The sequence below is a fragment of the Corythoichthys intestinalis genome, chromosome 3 (assembly GCF_030265065.1).
Source record: "Corythoichthys intestinalis isolate RoL2023-P3 chromosome 3, ASM3026506v1, whole genome shotgun sequence".
In the NCBI taxonomy this organism is placed as follows: domain Eukaryota; kingdom Metazoa; phylum Chordata; class Actinopteri; order Syngnathiformes; family Syngnathidae; genus Corythoichthys; species Corythoichthys intestinalis.
This window is the reverse complement of record NC_080397.1, coordinates 66,192,171-66,208,744: the sequence shown is the minus strand read 5'-3', so window position 1 is coordinate 66,208,744 and position 16,574 is coordinate 66,192,171. Positions and strand designations below refer to the sequence as shown.

The 16,574-nt window shown below is 40.4% G+C and overlaps 1 protein-coding gene across 2 annotated transcripts in view; it reads right to left on the bottom strand.

Moving 5' to 3' along the window:
• LOC130913497 (T-box transcription factor TBX5-like) overlaps window positions 1-16,574 on the bottom strand; it is a 50,618-nt gene that overhangs the window by 23,699 nt on the left and 10,345 nt on the right. For both annotated transcript variants that reach the window (XM_057832162.1, XM_057832163.1), the window contains 2 exons: window positions 16,247-16,394; window positions 5,804-5,956 (listed from right to left, as the gene is read on the bottom strand). In XM_057832162.1, coding sequence (XP_057688145.1) covers window positions 5,804-5,956; window positions 16,247-16,394 — 301 coding nt within the window. The remainder of the gene's footprint in view (window positions 1-5,803; window positions 5,957-16,246; window positions 16,395-16,574) is intronic.

The following is a 16,574-nucleotide window of genomic DNA, read 5'->3' as shown; positions in this document are numbered from 1 at the left end:
CCCGTTCAGTCCTGCTTGCAGGCCTAGTGTTCGGATTGTTTCTGGTAAACAAAATGGTTTTAATTTATTTCATTTCTGTTGATGTCCCTATAGACCCTACCCACCGACGTCACAAAATCACGTGCTCGCTGTATGGTTCCGCCCACTTGTCCGTCATTTTGTGTCTGTATTATCAATGGTCTCAATTGATCGAGCAATTTATAATGCATTTCATGGAAGACCCGGTGCTTTCGGATGCCGTAAACTCACTTGATGCGTTGCATAAAAGGCGTTATGTGGAAAAGCTTCAGTTTATCCATTCGCCAGATCCATATTTGATGCCGAAATCGATGTTTTTCGACCCGCTGTCTCCGCCGTATTTGCCTTACATCTGCTAGCTACCCTGAACTGTACAACTATCTTGTCCACACAAAATCAGCCTATTCTCATGAAAGTTTGAAAAACTTTAAGAGCTTGGAGGCTTATAAATACTTCGTTGCTGGTTGGGTGAAACAGGTCCTCGTCCACGAAAATTCGGCAGGAATCTATCTTGTGCTCGGAAAGGTGAGTTACTAAATTTTCAATTCAAAATCTTTTGTTATTGCTAACATCCACTGTCAAGTCTAATGTATTTCATGTCGTTTGTCAATGAAGTTAGGGCTTTTAATGTTTATATGGTTTAGCGATAGCACTCTCACTACATACATACATACGTGTATGTTGTCGGCGATTAGCCTAGCAATGATCTTAATTGTGGTTGTCAGCCCAAAACCCTCTAAATATATATTAAATGCATCTTACCAGATATAAAATGACTACTACATAATCTGTGGTGATCGTTTGGAGCCCAGTTTTCTCGTCGAATTGCAGCAGCCATCTCGCTCTCTTCTCTCCGGGTCTCTCGGAATCCGGTAGAACTTCAAGTCTCTCAGTCTTCTCCGTCTATCTTCTCTGTTATTGCAACCGACCGCCACATACGCCTTCACCATTTTGATTATTAATGTTAACGAGCAGAAAAACACGTCGTAAATAGGAGGAATGTACGTAGCCGTAACAGGGAAACATGATGTGTTGACGGACAATTGGGCGGCACCAGTCAGGAGGAAGGAGTTGGGACGTCACGTGGGTAGGGTCTATAGGGGCTCCGTATAACTGTTTCTATAACATTTCTAAAATTAAACTGATTGTAATTGTACTGTAACATAACGCCTTGCTTTACACGTATTATGCAAATTAAGTATTTTTTGGGCACTTTTTGATGAAATAATTGTTCGAAATTAGTAATGCTGCTATAATTTGTTGTCAAATGCGTATTGCTGGTGGTAACCACATGAAACTCACCAAGGGGATTCAAGGGATCTGTGTGCTCAGATCAAGGGAAAGAAACAGGTCATTCGTAACACACATGCACACAGGCACATTTTTTCCCAAGCGTTTACTAAAGCAGAGTAATTACAAACAAACAAAGATGATGCAAGAGGATTTTCTGCATTCAAATAGAAAAAAAGTTTAGCTTATGTGTGTGTAAATTGCGTTTGTCTCCAGGGAGGGTTGGAAACATTGAGTAGAGAACTTTTTGGACCAAACTTTTGTTTTAAGGTTGAATTTGGTCAAGAAGTGTAAAATTAGGGATTAGGAACCCTCTCATGATGGTTACGGTTTGAACAAAAGGATAGCGTATTATGCAAACAAATGTCCTCATGTGGACCTAAAATTACAAATGCTTTGTTTGAGTGTTGAACTAATTTGTTGTGCACACACATAAGGTGTCTAAGGTCATTTTATATTTTTAAGATATGATCAGAGGTGGGTTGTCACGCATTACATGTACTCCGGTACATGTAATGTGTTTACTTGAGTAACATTTTGAGAAAAATGTACATTAAAAAGAACGCTACTCATACTCCGCCACTTTGGGCTAGTCGTTACATTTTTCCTCTTTATTCTACATAATAGATTTTACTTTTTACTTTTTTTTTTCACCCGGCGATGCCAACAGTAGCTCTACCAGTTTCACCAATGAGACATCGGAACAATACATGACTCCATTTTACTAATCAGACTCAAGCTTGCCGTTCTATGATCACGCTAGCCCAGGGGTGGGCTAACTATTCCACAAAGGGCCGCAGTGGGTGCGGGTTTTTGTTGGAACCCATTAAGAGGACACCTTTTCACCAATCTGCTGTTTTACAAGTGCAATCAGTCGATTGCAGTCAGGTGCTTCGCAGTTCTGCTCAAACCGCATTGGTTAAACTATCTGTGCTGGGTCAGTTGGAACTAAGACCAGGACCCCCTGCGGCCCTCAAGGACCGGTTTGCCCACCTCTGCGCTAGCCTGTTCAATCACGTGGCGTCTTTAAAGCATCGTAAAAAAATCAAGTATTTGACATAGAGCGATGCCGTCAACATGACTCGAAAGAGCAGATTTTAACCTCTCTCCCAGCTTATATTTGGCACCGATTGACCATGGAAAACCAGAGATACAATATGCTCACGTCTAGGTGTACCTGTTAAAAATCGAGCAGCAGCATTTAGAACAAGTTGCAGCCGAGAAATCGAGGACTTGGGGAGGCCAACATAAAGTGCATTACAGTAGTCCAGCCTTGAGCTTATAAAAGCGTGAATTGCCTTTTCAAGGTCGTGGCGACTAAGAAAAGGCTTCACTTTTGCCAAGAGACGGAGTTGTAAAAAACTTGCTCTTACAACAGAACTTATTTGTTTTTCAAAGTTAAGCCTGTTATCGAATATCACTCCGAGATTTGTCACGTGAGTCTTAAAAATGTCAGCCAGAGCAACAACATGCCGCCTCCTCCGCCCCCTTCAAAGAGGAAGGATATTAGAAGTTTTTTTCAGCCAGCAGCAGCCACTGAAGGTAGTGTAAAAAGGTGGAGGTTGGGAACACACCACTTATTTTAGTACTGAAAGTCCAACCTGCATCAGAGTTAGCATAACATTAAACTTTGTGAATTTGCTAACCTGCAATACTTGAGTAAGAAGCTGCTTAGAGAGAAGTGTCCTCCTGTATGTGTTTTCTACTGTTAACGTTAATTAAAATTAGGGCTGTCAAAATTAACACGGTAATTAATTTTTAAAATTAATCACGTTAAAATATTTGACGCAATTAACGCACATGTCCTGCTCAGACAGTATTCTGCCTTTTGGTAAGTTTTACAGCAAGGGTTTTTGTGCTGTCTAACAGCGAACTCTTGTGGTCGCCTTGCGACATGGTTTATTGTTTTCTTGCCAGTTCAATATGGCTGCACGACGTCTCTGTTGTGCTTATATGATCCTTGGACAAGATTTGTCCGTAAGTATGGTTGTTGTAAAGAATGTACATATTATGTTAGTAAGCGAAATGTTCTATTTTTTGTATGAGACGCTTTTTGTTTATGTTTAGTTAACCTGTATAGCGTGCTAAGCTAACGTTGTTGCTAATGCAATGCTTGTGTACTTTTTTTTTGTAGTTTTACGATGGTCTAAAGAGGACAATGGTTTGAGGCCATTTTATCAATAAATCAGATGAAAAAGGAAGAAGTCTGATTATTAAGGCGTCGTTCACTAGCTGTCTAGCTTTGGAAAAAGTAGACGCTTCGGAGTGAGGACAGCATAGACAGATTTAAATGACAGTAGAGTGAAATGCCCACTACAGTCCTTATGTACCGTATGTTGAATGTATATATCCATCTTGTCTTATCTTTCCATTCCAACAATTTATTTTACAGAATATATATATAATTCACAGAAAAATATGGCATATTTTATAGATGTTTGAATTGCGATTAATTGCGATTAATTACGATTAATTAATTTTTAAGCTGTAATTGACTCGATTAAAAATTTCAGTCGTTTGACAGCCCTAATTAAAATGTGAGAAATGTAGTGAACCGAGGTTTACCCCCTTCTCCCTAATTTTCATTTTTTTTTTGTTGAGTTTGGCTGTGCTTGTGGATAAAAGCAGTAGAGTTTTACCTGAAGGAAGGCAGTGGCGCTTCCAGAAATTTTTCACAGGGGTGGCCAAATGGGGCCCACTTAAAATCTTCACTTAAAATCTTGAGGTGGCCAAAACTAAAGCCATAATTTCAGGTTTTCATTATATTATTGCAGTAAAAAGGTCAGGGGAAAACTGAAAGACAGAAAGACTAAAGGACACGGCTACTGATATACTTCGGTGTATTGTGTAATATTTGATGTTAATAATGATTTAATGTGCATAGTCCGTAACTGTCCAGTCAACATTTTGAGTTCCACAACAATTCTGTTTTATTGTGTTATGAATATATTAGGCATAAGGTGTACATTTAAGTAGAGCTGTCAAACGATTAAAATTTTTCGAGATAATCACAGCTTAAAAATGAATTAATCGCAATTCAAACCATCTCTAAAATATGCCATATTTTTCTGTAAATTATTGTTGGAATGGAAAGATAAGACACAAGGCGGATATATACATTCAACATACGGTACATACAGTAAGTACTGTATTTGTTTATTATAACAATAAACCCACAAGATGGCATTAACATTATTAACATTCTTTCTGTGAAAGGGATCCACGGATAGGAAGACTTGTAATTCTTAAAGGATAAATGTGAGTTTGTATATTGTGACTAAATATTGCCATCTAGTGTATTTGTTGAGCTTTCAGTAAATTATACTGTAGCAACTTAACTGTTCTGCCCAATTACATGATGGGAAGTGGTGCAACCATGACTGTGTATGGTGGCTGCAAATGCTACATCTTCTCTGTGTTGGGTACACTACAGGGTGTAAAGAAAAAGATCAACTCCTGTCATTCTTCCCCACGTCGCTTCCCACAATATTTATAGTTGCTGTGGGAGAGATGACAAACCTTTTGCCAATTAAAAGCACGACCCCAATGAATGCTTTTATCTACTCACTTGACACTGCCTCTTATCTCTGTATAGAAGTACAACGGCTGTTTGCGGCAATGCGTGAATGAGTCGTACTGCGAATGCGTTAATTGCGATAAATATTTTCGTATGATTAATTTTTAAAAATTGCTGCCCGTTAACGCGGTAAATTTGGCAGCCCTACATTTAACAAAACAAAATAAATGCATTCATTTGGGATACTATGCATAACTGATGCTACAACAATCTAACGATATACTGACAAGCGAGGTGGCCAGTGGGGTGGCCAACATATTTATGGGGGTGGCCGTGGCCACCCCTGGCGACCCCCTGGTGGCGCCACTGAATTTTTATTTATTTTTGTCATTCCCTAACTAAGAAGTTTCTTTAGTAAGATTGAATTAATTTATTTAGACAGACAATGTTGAGTGGCAAATGTTTATTTTTTGCATTTCTGGATAGTTAAATTATTAACAAGTTTGTATTTATTGTGTATGTTAATATTATTTAAGTTATGTTCAAATATTGCAATTTACTGTTTTACGGAGTTCAGGGTTTATTCTGGAAGTTCTCAAAATGTTACTTTAGTATTTTTTGAAAACTAAGGTTTGAATCGAACAGTGTACAACCTGAACCAATACTGTACATATGAAAGTTAGTATAAGTCATTACAGATTTATTCAGCATTTAGCCTATTACGGTAATTAATTGGGTTCATATTTGTGAGAAATGTAGCCCTGATCCCCTGTTCACCCAATGTGTTTGGTCTTATTAATGTCCCTTCCCCAGCAAAAAGTGTACATGCAGGTTATGCTGTTATATCGTCCTTACAAATGTTAAGACCAAATCTTCGCCCTTGATATGATGAATGTGAAGTGGACCATATCTGTCATGTATAATTCTTTGATATTTTCCTCTCGTTTGATAAGCGTTTGTACTTTGACTGAAACTGACCTTATGGTTCTGGTAAGAGGTCACAGCAATGAAGGCGGTTTCAGAAAAGACATGAGTGCAAAAAGCTGTATTCTTCGAGCCGAAGCCGTTGTTCTCGTCCGCCTTGACAATATGAACGCGAGGCTGGTATTTGTGCATGGAGTTCAAAATGATCTGTGAAGGGGGATGAGATAAAGAGGGTGAGTTTGGCTAACCATTTGCATTCCCACAAGAAGCAGATTAAGCAGATAATTGACATTCACTGTAAAAAAAAGAAAATCTGTAAAATTACCGTAAAATACTGGCAGCTGTTGTTACCAGTAGTTTACCATTGAATATACGGTGACAATGTTAAAAGATACCTCTGTACACCCCATAAAAAGTCTATAATTTACGGTAAAATACCAGCAGCTCTGGTAGCCTACACCATAAAAACTACTTTGACAATGTAAAAATCCTTATGATAATGTAAATACAGTACATATATAGCCTATTTATCTACATTGTAACTATGCCCAAAGCGCTTTACATACGTACACATTCACACACCACTGGTGCTGCTGCCATCCCATTGGGGGCAAATTAGGGTTCAGTGCCTTGCTCAAGGGCACTTTGACGGTGGGCAGTCGTAGCCGGGAATCGAACTACTGACTTTTCAGTCCCAGGACAACTCGGACAATACGATAATGTAAATAAATTCCTTAAAATTTACGGGAAAATTCCTTCTACTGTGGCTTCCGGCAAGGTTAACGTCATTACGGTAATGGGGAAAAAACCTGTATCATTTATTTGTTTACCATAAATTACAGATTTTCCTTTCAGTACTGTAATGATTTTTAACATTTACACTGTGAATTGTACGGTAAACTGCTGGCAACCAAAGCTGCCAGTGCATTTACATTGTGAAATTTACGGTAAACTACCGGTAACCACAGCTGACTGTAAATTATACCGTTTTTTTTTTTTTTTTTGTGCCTCTACCGTAATGACTTTAACCTTCCCGGCAGCCACAGTAAAAGGAATTTTCGGACTATAAAACGCTACTTTTTTCACTCATTTTGAATCCTACGCCTTATAGCAGGGGTTTTCAACCCAGTCCTCAAGGCACACTGTGGGTCCTGGTTTTTGTTCCAGCCGATCCAGCAGAGACAGTTGAACCAATGAGGCTTCTGCTAAAACAAGCCACACCTGACTGCAATCAACTGATTGCACTTGTAAAACACCAGATTGGGGAAAAAGTGTTGTCATCTTGTTTGGTAAGAATGAAATCCTGCACCCACAGTGTGCCTTAGTGGAATAGGTTGGGGACCCCTGCCTTATAGTCCAGTGCGTGTTATTTGTTGATTTATTTGGGTTAACTAATTTGGACAGTGGCGTCATAACACTGCCGTAAGACTGTCATAATTATGATATAACACAGTCATGGACATTAATGAATGCTTATGAAAGATGTCATTAAGTGTCATCCAGCAAATTATGTCACTAACTCCATTTATGTCCAGCTCGGATGTTTTACATCCATTCAAAGTGAGATAAATTAATTTGCCCGGTGACACAAAATGACATCTGTCATAAGCATTTATTAATGCTCATGGCAGTGTTATGTCATAATTATGATAGTCTTATGACAGTCTTATGACACCACTGTCAAAAAATGTGTTACCAAATTCTATAAGTAACAATTAATGAAACAACTAGAACATTAACCAAAGAAATAATTAGCATAGAACCTGAATTTTGATTTGTTATTTACATCTGTAGCGTTGCAATGCATGCTCGGAGGCATGTTGGACGACAACAGTGTTGAAAGCAGGTGGCAGCAGAGGTTTACGGTCTCCCCCAAGAGAACAGTGATGGCCAAATTGAAGCTTCTCGAAGCAATGAAGCTATGCAGCCGATTGGTTCAAAGCTTCACGCTGGTTCATTTGGTCTTATGACAGTCTTATGATGCCACTGTCAAAAAAAAGTTTACTGGTTGATTTCTATTGGTGTAAATATTTCATAATACAATGAGGACATCTGCTGCTTATCGTCCAGCTCGCATGATCTATTAACAAATTCCGTTTCCGTGTCAAATTTAGAGGGTGACTAAATTGGGCGACTTACAATCAGGTGCACCTTATAGTGCGAAAATTATGGTAGTCATTTTGATAGTAGGCGAATATACAGTGGGGCAAAAAAATATTTAGTCAACCTGTGCAAGTTCTCCTACTTGAAAAGATTAGAGAGGCCTGTAATTGTCAACATGGGTAAAGCTCAACCAAAGAGACAGAATGTTGAAAAAAAAAATAGAAAATTCACATTGTATGATTTTTAAAGAATTTATTTCCAAATTAGAGTGGAAAATAAGTATTTGGTCACCGACAAACAAGCAAGATTTCTGGCCGTCAAAGAGGTCTAACTTCTAACGAGGCTCCACTCGTTACCTGTATTAATGGCTACCGTTTTAACTCGTAATCGGTATAAAAGACACTTGTCCACAACTTCAGTCACACTCTAAACTCCACTATGGCCAAGACTAAAGAGCTGTCGAAGGACACCAGAGAAAAAATTGGAGACCTGCACCAGGCTGGGAAGACTAAATCTGCAATAGGTAAAACGCTTGGTGTAAAGAAATCAACTTTGGTAGCAATTACTAGAAAATGGAAGACATAAAAGACCACTGATAACCTCCCTCGATCTGGGGCTCCATGCAAGATCTCACCCCATGGCATCAAAATGATAAAAAGAACAGTGAGCAAAAATCCCAGAACCACACGGGGGGACCCAGTGAATGACCTGCAGAGCTGGAACCACAGTAACAAAGGCTACTATCAGTAACACAATGCGCCGCCAGGGACTCAAATCCTGCAATGAAGAAAGTACACGTCCAGGCCTGTCTGCAGTTCGCTAGAGAACATTTGGATGATCCAGAAGAGGACTGGGCAAATGTGTTATGGTCAGATGAAACCAAAATAGAACTTTTTGGTAGAAACACAGGTGCCTGGTGTTTGGAGGAGAAAGAATACTGAATTGCATCCGAAGAACACCATACCCACTGTGAAGCATGAGGGTGGAAACATCATGCTTTGGGGCTGTTTTTCTGCAAAGGGACCAGAACGACTGATCTGTGTAAAGGAAAGAATGAATAGGGCCATGTAGCGAGAGATTTTGAGTGAAAATCTCCTTCCATCAGCAAGGGCTTTGAAGATGAGACGTGGCTGGGTCTTTCAGGATGACAATGATCCCAAACACACAGCCAGGGCAACAAAGGAGTGGCTTCGTAAGAAGCATTTCAAGGTCCTGGAGTGGCCTAGCCAGTCTCCAGATCTCAACCCTATAGAAAATCTGTGGAGGGAGTTGAAAGTCCGTGTTGCCCAACGACGGCCCCAAAACATCACTGCTCTAGAGGAGATCTGCATGGAAATATCAGCAATGTGTGAAAAGCTTGTGAAGAGTTACAGAAAACGTTTGGCCTCCGTTATTGCCAACAAAGGGTACATAACAAAGTATTGGGATGAACTTTTGGTATTGACTAAATACTTATTTTCGACTATGATTTGCAAATAAATTCTATAAAAATCAAACAATGTGATTTTCTGTTTTTTTTCCCACATTCTATCTCTCACGGTACCCATGTTGACAATTACAGGCATCTAATATTTTCAAGTGGGAGAACTTGCACGATTAGTGGTTGACTAAATACTAGTGATGCACGATAATACATTTTTCAACCGATACCGATAACCGATAATTTCCTCCTCATTCCAACCGATAATGTCAAGCCGATAATTCTATTAAAAGATTTATGTAAAATTTTAACGTATACACAAAAGAAAATATTACCGTGCAAAAATATAATTTATTGCTCTTTTTTTCAACATAAAATATGAACAAGTCGTCAATTCAAACATTTAAATAATGACAGATTGTCTGACATTGTGTAATGGTAAACGTTTGGCAACAATTACTTACAGAGTAAATACCTAAGTTGCACAAAATGCCTTTAAAAGTAAGCCATTCCTAACATATATACTGTAACATTAATACCCTGCAAAACACACCTCTTTAAAACTAGTCAGTTTTAAGTTTAAATCTATTGGCAATAAGTGAAATTATCTGCCAGCGCTTCAAGTGTATTTCTCTCAGATTTCTTGGAAGAAAAATAGCTAGCTGAAAATAATCTTAACAGCCTTGTTTTAAGCAATACATTATTATACTTAATCCTAAAAAAAAAAACTTGGAAGAAGGAAAGATTTTGAATAATATTTGTGGCTACAGAATATTGATTTAAGAATTTGATTATCTACTGTGACTGTAATTGATCAGAGAAATAAGTTAAATAATTTGAAAAGTTATTGCTAATGTTATATGCTTTGTTGCACACTGTGAAAATGATTAACTCAAAAGAGCGAGATGTCATGTACCCATTCTGCAGCGCTTTGTTTACATTTGCGGCTTTCACGACATTTGCTTTGCAGCAGCTAAACTGCTACACGGCAGTACTATTTGGACGGAGTTGGAGCTCGCATCCGCGTGCGTGTTGTTTTGTGCCTGAGTTTTGTTAAGCCGAAAATAAAGGCAGCGTTACAAAGTCATCTGACCGCTCGTCATTTTACATACTGAATGCATTATTGACTGGCTGACTTCGTTTTCTCCATGTTTAAATTATCTTATAACCACTGTGCCGTCATGATAAGCTTGCTTACTGGACATCACTTTTTCATGAAGAATGGTGGTCGTATAAACTGCCTTTTTTTTTTTTTTATTCAGGTCTTTGGTTCTCGGGTCATTTAGGTAAAAAAAAAACGTGTCTTGTCTTCGCGGCTGCTCGCACGCCGTGGGGGAACGCTCGAGAAACCGGGGAGTTCGCCGGAGGTCCCGAGGCCGGGGAACCGGGCTCGGCCCGCCCCGCCTATGGCGAGGCGGCGGCGGCCTGCCGGACCGGCCAGAGCGGCGGGCTCTGTCGGAAGACAGCTACAGTGCCTTGCAAAAGTATTCGGCCCCCTTGAACCTTGCAACCTTTCGCCACATTTCAGGCTTCAAACATAAAGATATAAAATTTTAATTTTTTGTCAAGAATCAACAACAAGTGGGACACAATCGTGAAGTGGAACAAAATTTATTGGATAATTTAAACTTTTTTAACAAATAAAAAACTGAAAAGTGGGGCGTGCAATATTATTCGGCCCCCTTGCGTTAATACTTTGTAGCGCCACCTTTTGCTCCAATTACAGCTGCAAGTCGCTTGGGGTATGTTTCTATCAGTTTTGCACATCGAGACATTCTTGCCCATTCTTCCTTGCAAAACAGCTCGAGCTCAGTGAGGTTGGATGGAGAGTGTTTGTGAACAGCAGTCTTCAGCTCTTTCCACAGATTCTCGATTGGATTCAGGTCTGGACTTTGACTTGGCCATTCTAACACTTGGGTACGTTTATTTTTGAACCATTCCATTGTAGATTTGGCTTTATGTTTTGGATCATTGTCCTGTTGGAAGATAAATCTCCGTCCCAGTCTCAGGTCTTGTGCAGATACCAACAGGTTTTCATCCAGAATGTTCCTGTATTTGGCTGCATCCATCTTCCCGTCAATTTTAACCATCTTCCCTGTCCCTGCTGAAGAAAAGCAGGCCCAAACCATGATGCTGCCACCACCATGTTTGACAGTGGGGATGGTGTGTTCAGGGTGATGAGCTGTGTTGCTTTTACGCCAAACATATCGTTTTGCATTGTGGCCAAAAAGTTCAATTTTGGTTTCATCTGACCAGAGCACCTTCTTCCACATGTTTGGTGTGTCTCCCAGGTGGCTTGTGACAAACTTTAAACGAGACTTTTTATGGATATCTTTGAGAACTGGCTTTCTTCTAGCCACTGTTCCATAAAGGCCAGATTTGTGCAGTGTACGACTGATTGTTGTCCTATGGACAGACTCTCCCACCTCAGCTGTAGATCTCTGCAGTTCATCCAGAGTGATCATGGGCCTCTTGGCTGCATCTCTGATCAGTTTTCTCCTTGTTTAAGAAGAAAGTTTGGAAGGACGGCCGGGTCTTGGTAGATTTGCAGTGGTCTGATGCTCCTTCCATTTCAATATGATGGCTTGCACAGTGCTCCTTGAGATGTTTAAAGCTTGGGAAATCTTTTTGTATCCAAATCCGGCTTTAAACTTCTCCACAACAGTATCTCGGACCTGCCAGGTGTGTTCCTTGGTTTTCATAATGCTCTCTGCACTTTAAACAGAACCCTGAGACTATCACAGAGCAGGTGCATTTATACGGAGACTTGATTACACACAGGTGGATTCTATTTATCATCATCGGTCATTTAGGACAACATTGGATCACTCAGAGATCCTCACTGAACTTCTGGAGTGAGTTTGCTGCACTGAAAGTAAAGGGGCCGAATAATATTGCACGCCCCACTTTTCAGTTTTTTATTTGTTAAAAAAGTTTAAATTATCCAATAAATGTTGTTCCACTTCACGATTGTGTCCCACTTGTTGTTGATTCTTGACAAAAAAATTAAATTTCATATGTTTACGTTTGAAGCCTGAAATGTGGCGAAAGGTTGCAAGATTCAAGGGGGCCGAATACTTTTGCAAGGCACTATACTTGCTGACTATCGGTCTCCAGTCGTGCCGGTGTTTAGCCTTAGATGCGAATTTACCACCCGCCTTGGGCTGCATTCCCAAACAGCCCGACTCTGTATCGTCACAAGCCCTGTAGTTTAACTTAGTTAGTGTTTACAATAGCTTTAGCATTCCCGCTAGCAGCAGCCTCGTATTCGTTCCAAAATTCTTTGTGATGCAGTTTTAAATGGCTGCTGGGTTAGTGGTTTTGAATGAGGACGCTTTCTTTCTGCCTCGTGGAACTTGTACGGTACATGTTTCGCAGATGGCGAGAGCGTCGTTTTTTTAGTAACAGCCGCCTTAATATTCAACTACTTCTTGTCGTGTAACTCCGCCTCCTCAACCCCTTCTCCCTCAGGGGCTTCAGAGAGGGGAGGGGTTGAGGAGGCGCCGTGCTGAATTCTTCGGTTGCGCACATTTGGAGGCTAAATCAAGTATATAATTATCGGATTGCATTATCGGTTGAATTTTTTTATTATCTGGATTATCTGTGTGATGTCATAATTGCCATTATCGGTGACCGATATTATCGTGTATCTTTACTAAATACTTATTTGCCCCACTGTACATATAGCATTTATTTCCTTCATTAGAAAGCTTCATTAGGAAGCTGCTGCTAGTACAGAATGCTGCTGCCAGAGTCCTTACAAATACAAGGAGACAGGACCTCATTACACCGGTTTTGAAATCGTTACACTGGCTTCCAGTGAGTCAAAGGATAGACTATAAAATACTACTGCTTGTCTACAAAACACTTAATGGCCTTGGACCAAAATACATGCTTAATTTGTTGGATCCCTATGAAGCATCTAGACCCCTAAGGCCGTCTGAAACTGTTCTCCTGTATGCGCCAAGAATAAAGAACCAAGCAGGGTGAGGCAGCATTTAGTTACCTGAAGGTTTGAAGTGTGCTCAAACTGTTAGCTCCTTTAAATCAGGGCTAAAAACGCTTTGGTTTGTCACAGCATATCCATAACTGTCTATATATTTCAAATTTCAAGGTATTTACTTTTTATTCATTTGGTATATAATTTTATTTCCTGTTTCAATTGTCTTTGTTTTAACTTTCATTTCATTTAATGTGTTCTTTTTTATGAATCATTTTATCTCTGCACGTGAATTTTCATGTTTTGTAAAGCACTTTGAATTGCCTTGTGTTGAATTGTGCTATACAAATAAAATTGCCTTGCTTTGCCTTGCCTTCATTATAAGGCTTTTACTTTTTCACGGCTCCAGAAATATATTTTTGTTGTTGTTCAATATGTTTTTTTTCAACATTTTGGGTTGCCGACCCCTGGCATAGCTGAAGAAGAATGGGTAGTTAAAGTGCGAATGACATCAAAAAGCATGCTTATTTCATATTTCACGCTTTGTTTTATGCTCCTGAAAGAATGAACCGCTTGGATGTGTGTGGAAGCTATGGTTTTATATATTCCATTTTTTTCATCCCGCGCCATGAAAATAAGTGACTTCCGGCTTCAGTCCCGGGTTAGGCGCGAATGTGACGTCACCCGAGTCAGCATCTCACACTACAGCATTGCTTTATTGCATGCCGATGGACTGCGGATTCAGCTGATTTAGAGGATTAATTTGTTTATTTTTCGCATCACGCCAGGCAAACGGCTGGAGAAAATTGTTGCTGCACCAGGGAGAAGCGTGTGAGCCTTTTTTGGTTTCAAAAGGTTCCCATTCACCGCGGATATTGGCCAAAACAAGCCCTACTACTGTGGGACCATTGGACTTACGAGGAATAAGTAAACATTGTATTATGTCAAATACTGGAATCCTGGCACACGTTTTAATACAGAGGCGGCTTGCATTTTGTGGCTGATTGTCCACCTAGAATGCCACTTGGCCTCTATACTCTGCTTATTGCCCTCTTAGTGTGCCCTGGTGTTCTGTCAAATTTTCAACCCCATCAGAAATTGCAACTTTGAGTTAAAAATGGGTGTGACTGCAAAGTAAACGCAACAAAAAATTTTAAAATAAAGGAGTATTTACTTGCGTTTGACCATGGACGGACTTGTAGAAAAGTTCTCCTCAGACACATCCTGCCACGTTAGCTGCACAACTGCACGCAGCACTCTCACTGTTTACGTCTTCGCCATGTAGTAAAGCATTATTTTACCTTATATTCGTGCTGACCATGTGGCAGCTACACGCTCCCCGACGTCAGCCGATGCAATTCATTGTTCTTTCTCCTCCAAACACAAGAACCTGTGTTTCTACCAAAAAGTTCTATTTTGGTTTCATCTGACCATAACACATTCTCCCAGTCCTCTTCTGGATCATCCAAATGCTCTCTAGCGAACCGCAGACGGGCCTGGACGTGTACTTTCTTCAGGAGGGGGACACGTCTGGCAGTGCAGGATGGCGGCGCATTGTGTTACTGATAGTAGCCTTTGTTACTGTGGTCCCAGCTCTCTGTAGGTCATTCACTAGGTCCCCCCGTGTGGTTCTGGGATTTTTTTGCTCACCGTTTTTGTTATCATTTTGACGCCACGGGGTGAGATCTTGCACGGAGCCCCAGATCGAGGGAGATTATCAGTGGTCTTGTATGTCTTCCATTTTCTAATAATTGCTCCCACGTTTATTTCTTTACACCAAGCGTTTTACCTATTGCAGATTCAGTCTTCCCAGCCTGGTGCAGGTCTACAATTTTGTCTCTGGTGTCCTTCGACAGCTATTTGGTCTTGGCCGTAGTGGAGTTTGGAGTGTGACTGACTGAGATTGTGGACAGGTGTCTTTTATACCGATAATGAGTTAAAACAGGTGCCATTAATACAGGTAACGAGTGGAGCCTCGTTAGACCGCGTTAGAAGAAGCTAGACCTCTTTGACAGCCTGAAATCTTGCTTGTTTGTAGGTGACCAAATACTTATTTTCCACTCTAATTTGGAAATAAATTATTTAAAAACTAAACGAATGTGATTTTCTGTTTTTTTTCTTTCACATTCTGTCTCTCATGGTTGAGGTTTACCCATGTTGACAATTACAGGCCACTCTAATCTTTTCAAGTTGGAGAACTTGCACAATTGGTGGTTGACTAAATACTTATTTGCCCCACTGTAGATAACTTTGTGCTCAGAAAAAAAATACCATTGTTTAAAAAAAAAAAAAAAAAAAAAAGAAATCTTAAGCAGTTACTCACAATGTTACTCATTACTTGAGTATTCTTTTCACCAAATACTTTTTTTTTTACTGGTACTTGAGTACATTTTTTGTACGATTACTTTTACTTGAGTAATATTATTACGAAGTAACGCTACTCTTAGTTGAGTAAAATTTTTGGCTACTCTTTACCCACCTCTGCCCACAGAATCGTGTCAATCACCCGCAATGTTTCTCCGCGGAATCGCTGGCCTTTCCGTGCGCGTGCACTTGGGCCCCGTGCACGCGCGCCTTCATCCAGAGGGGCTCCGTTTAATCGCAGTGACGTGTCCGCCGGTGACATGCCTCAACTAATGGACTTCACGAGTCTTTGGGATCATTACTTAGGGGCCTGGAAATTCGATGTTTTGTGTTTGTTTCAAACAATACGCGTCGACCTGCTGTTAGTGCTGCTGGTAGCCTAATTGGCGCTGCAGCCAGACGCGAGGGAAGGGAACCAGTGTGCACTCATGTGGCCCCTGGCTGATTTGTGCTCTGTTATGATGGCTGCTGACTTTTATCCACGAGAAAGGCAGCCCGGTGCGGCGACTGCAGCTTTTGAAAGCAATGCAATCACTCTTTCCAAATTAAAACCACAACGCTATTTTATTTAAAATACAGAGGCAATGTTTGAGGGTTCTAAAATAACTCTTTTTTAGCAATTGACTTATATTGTACTCAACAGAAAACATAATTAAGCCGCAAATCTTACGTGTCCAAATGGGTCCAGGTGGTTGTTGGTGAGTTTGAGCTTCTGGAAAGACACCAGCTGGCGACTCCAGTGGGCCCCCGTTGCAGGAGAGTCCGGGTGGACGTAAAGCCGGCCCGGCATCGCTGGTTCGGCCTTACCCGTGACCGACCTATTTACAAACATAAGTGTATACGTAAATATTGCTGTAAGAGCACCGCAGCCAGACATTGACATCCAGTGGGTCACAGTGGTGGGTCTGACCCGGCGGTGGCACTATACTGCACAAAAGCTCCGCATGCTTTAATTAGGCTCACATCAATATTTGAAATCTTTTCAAAAGAAAAGGACA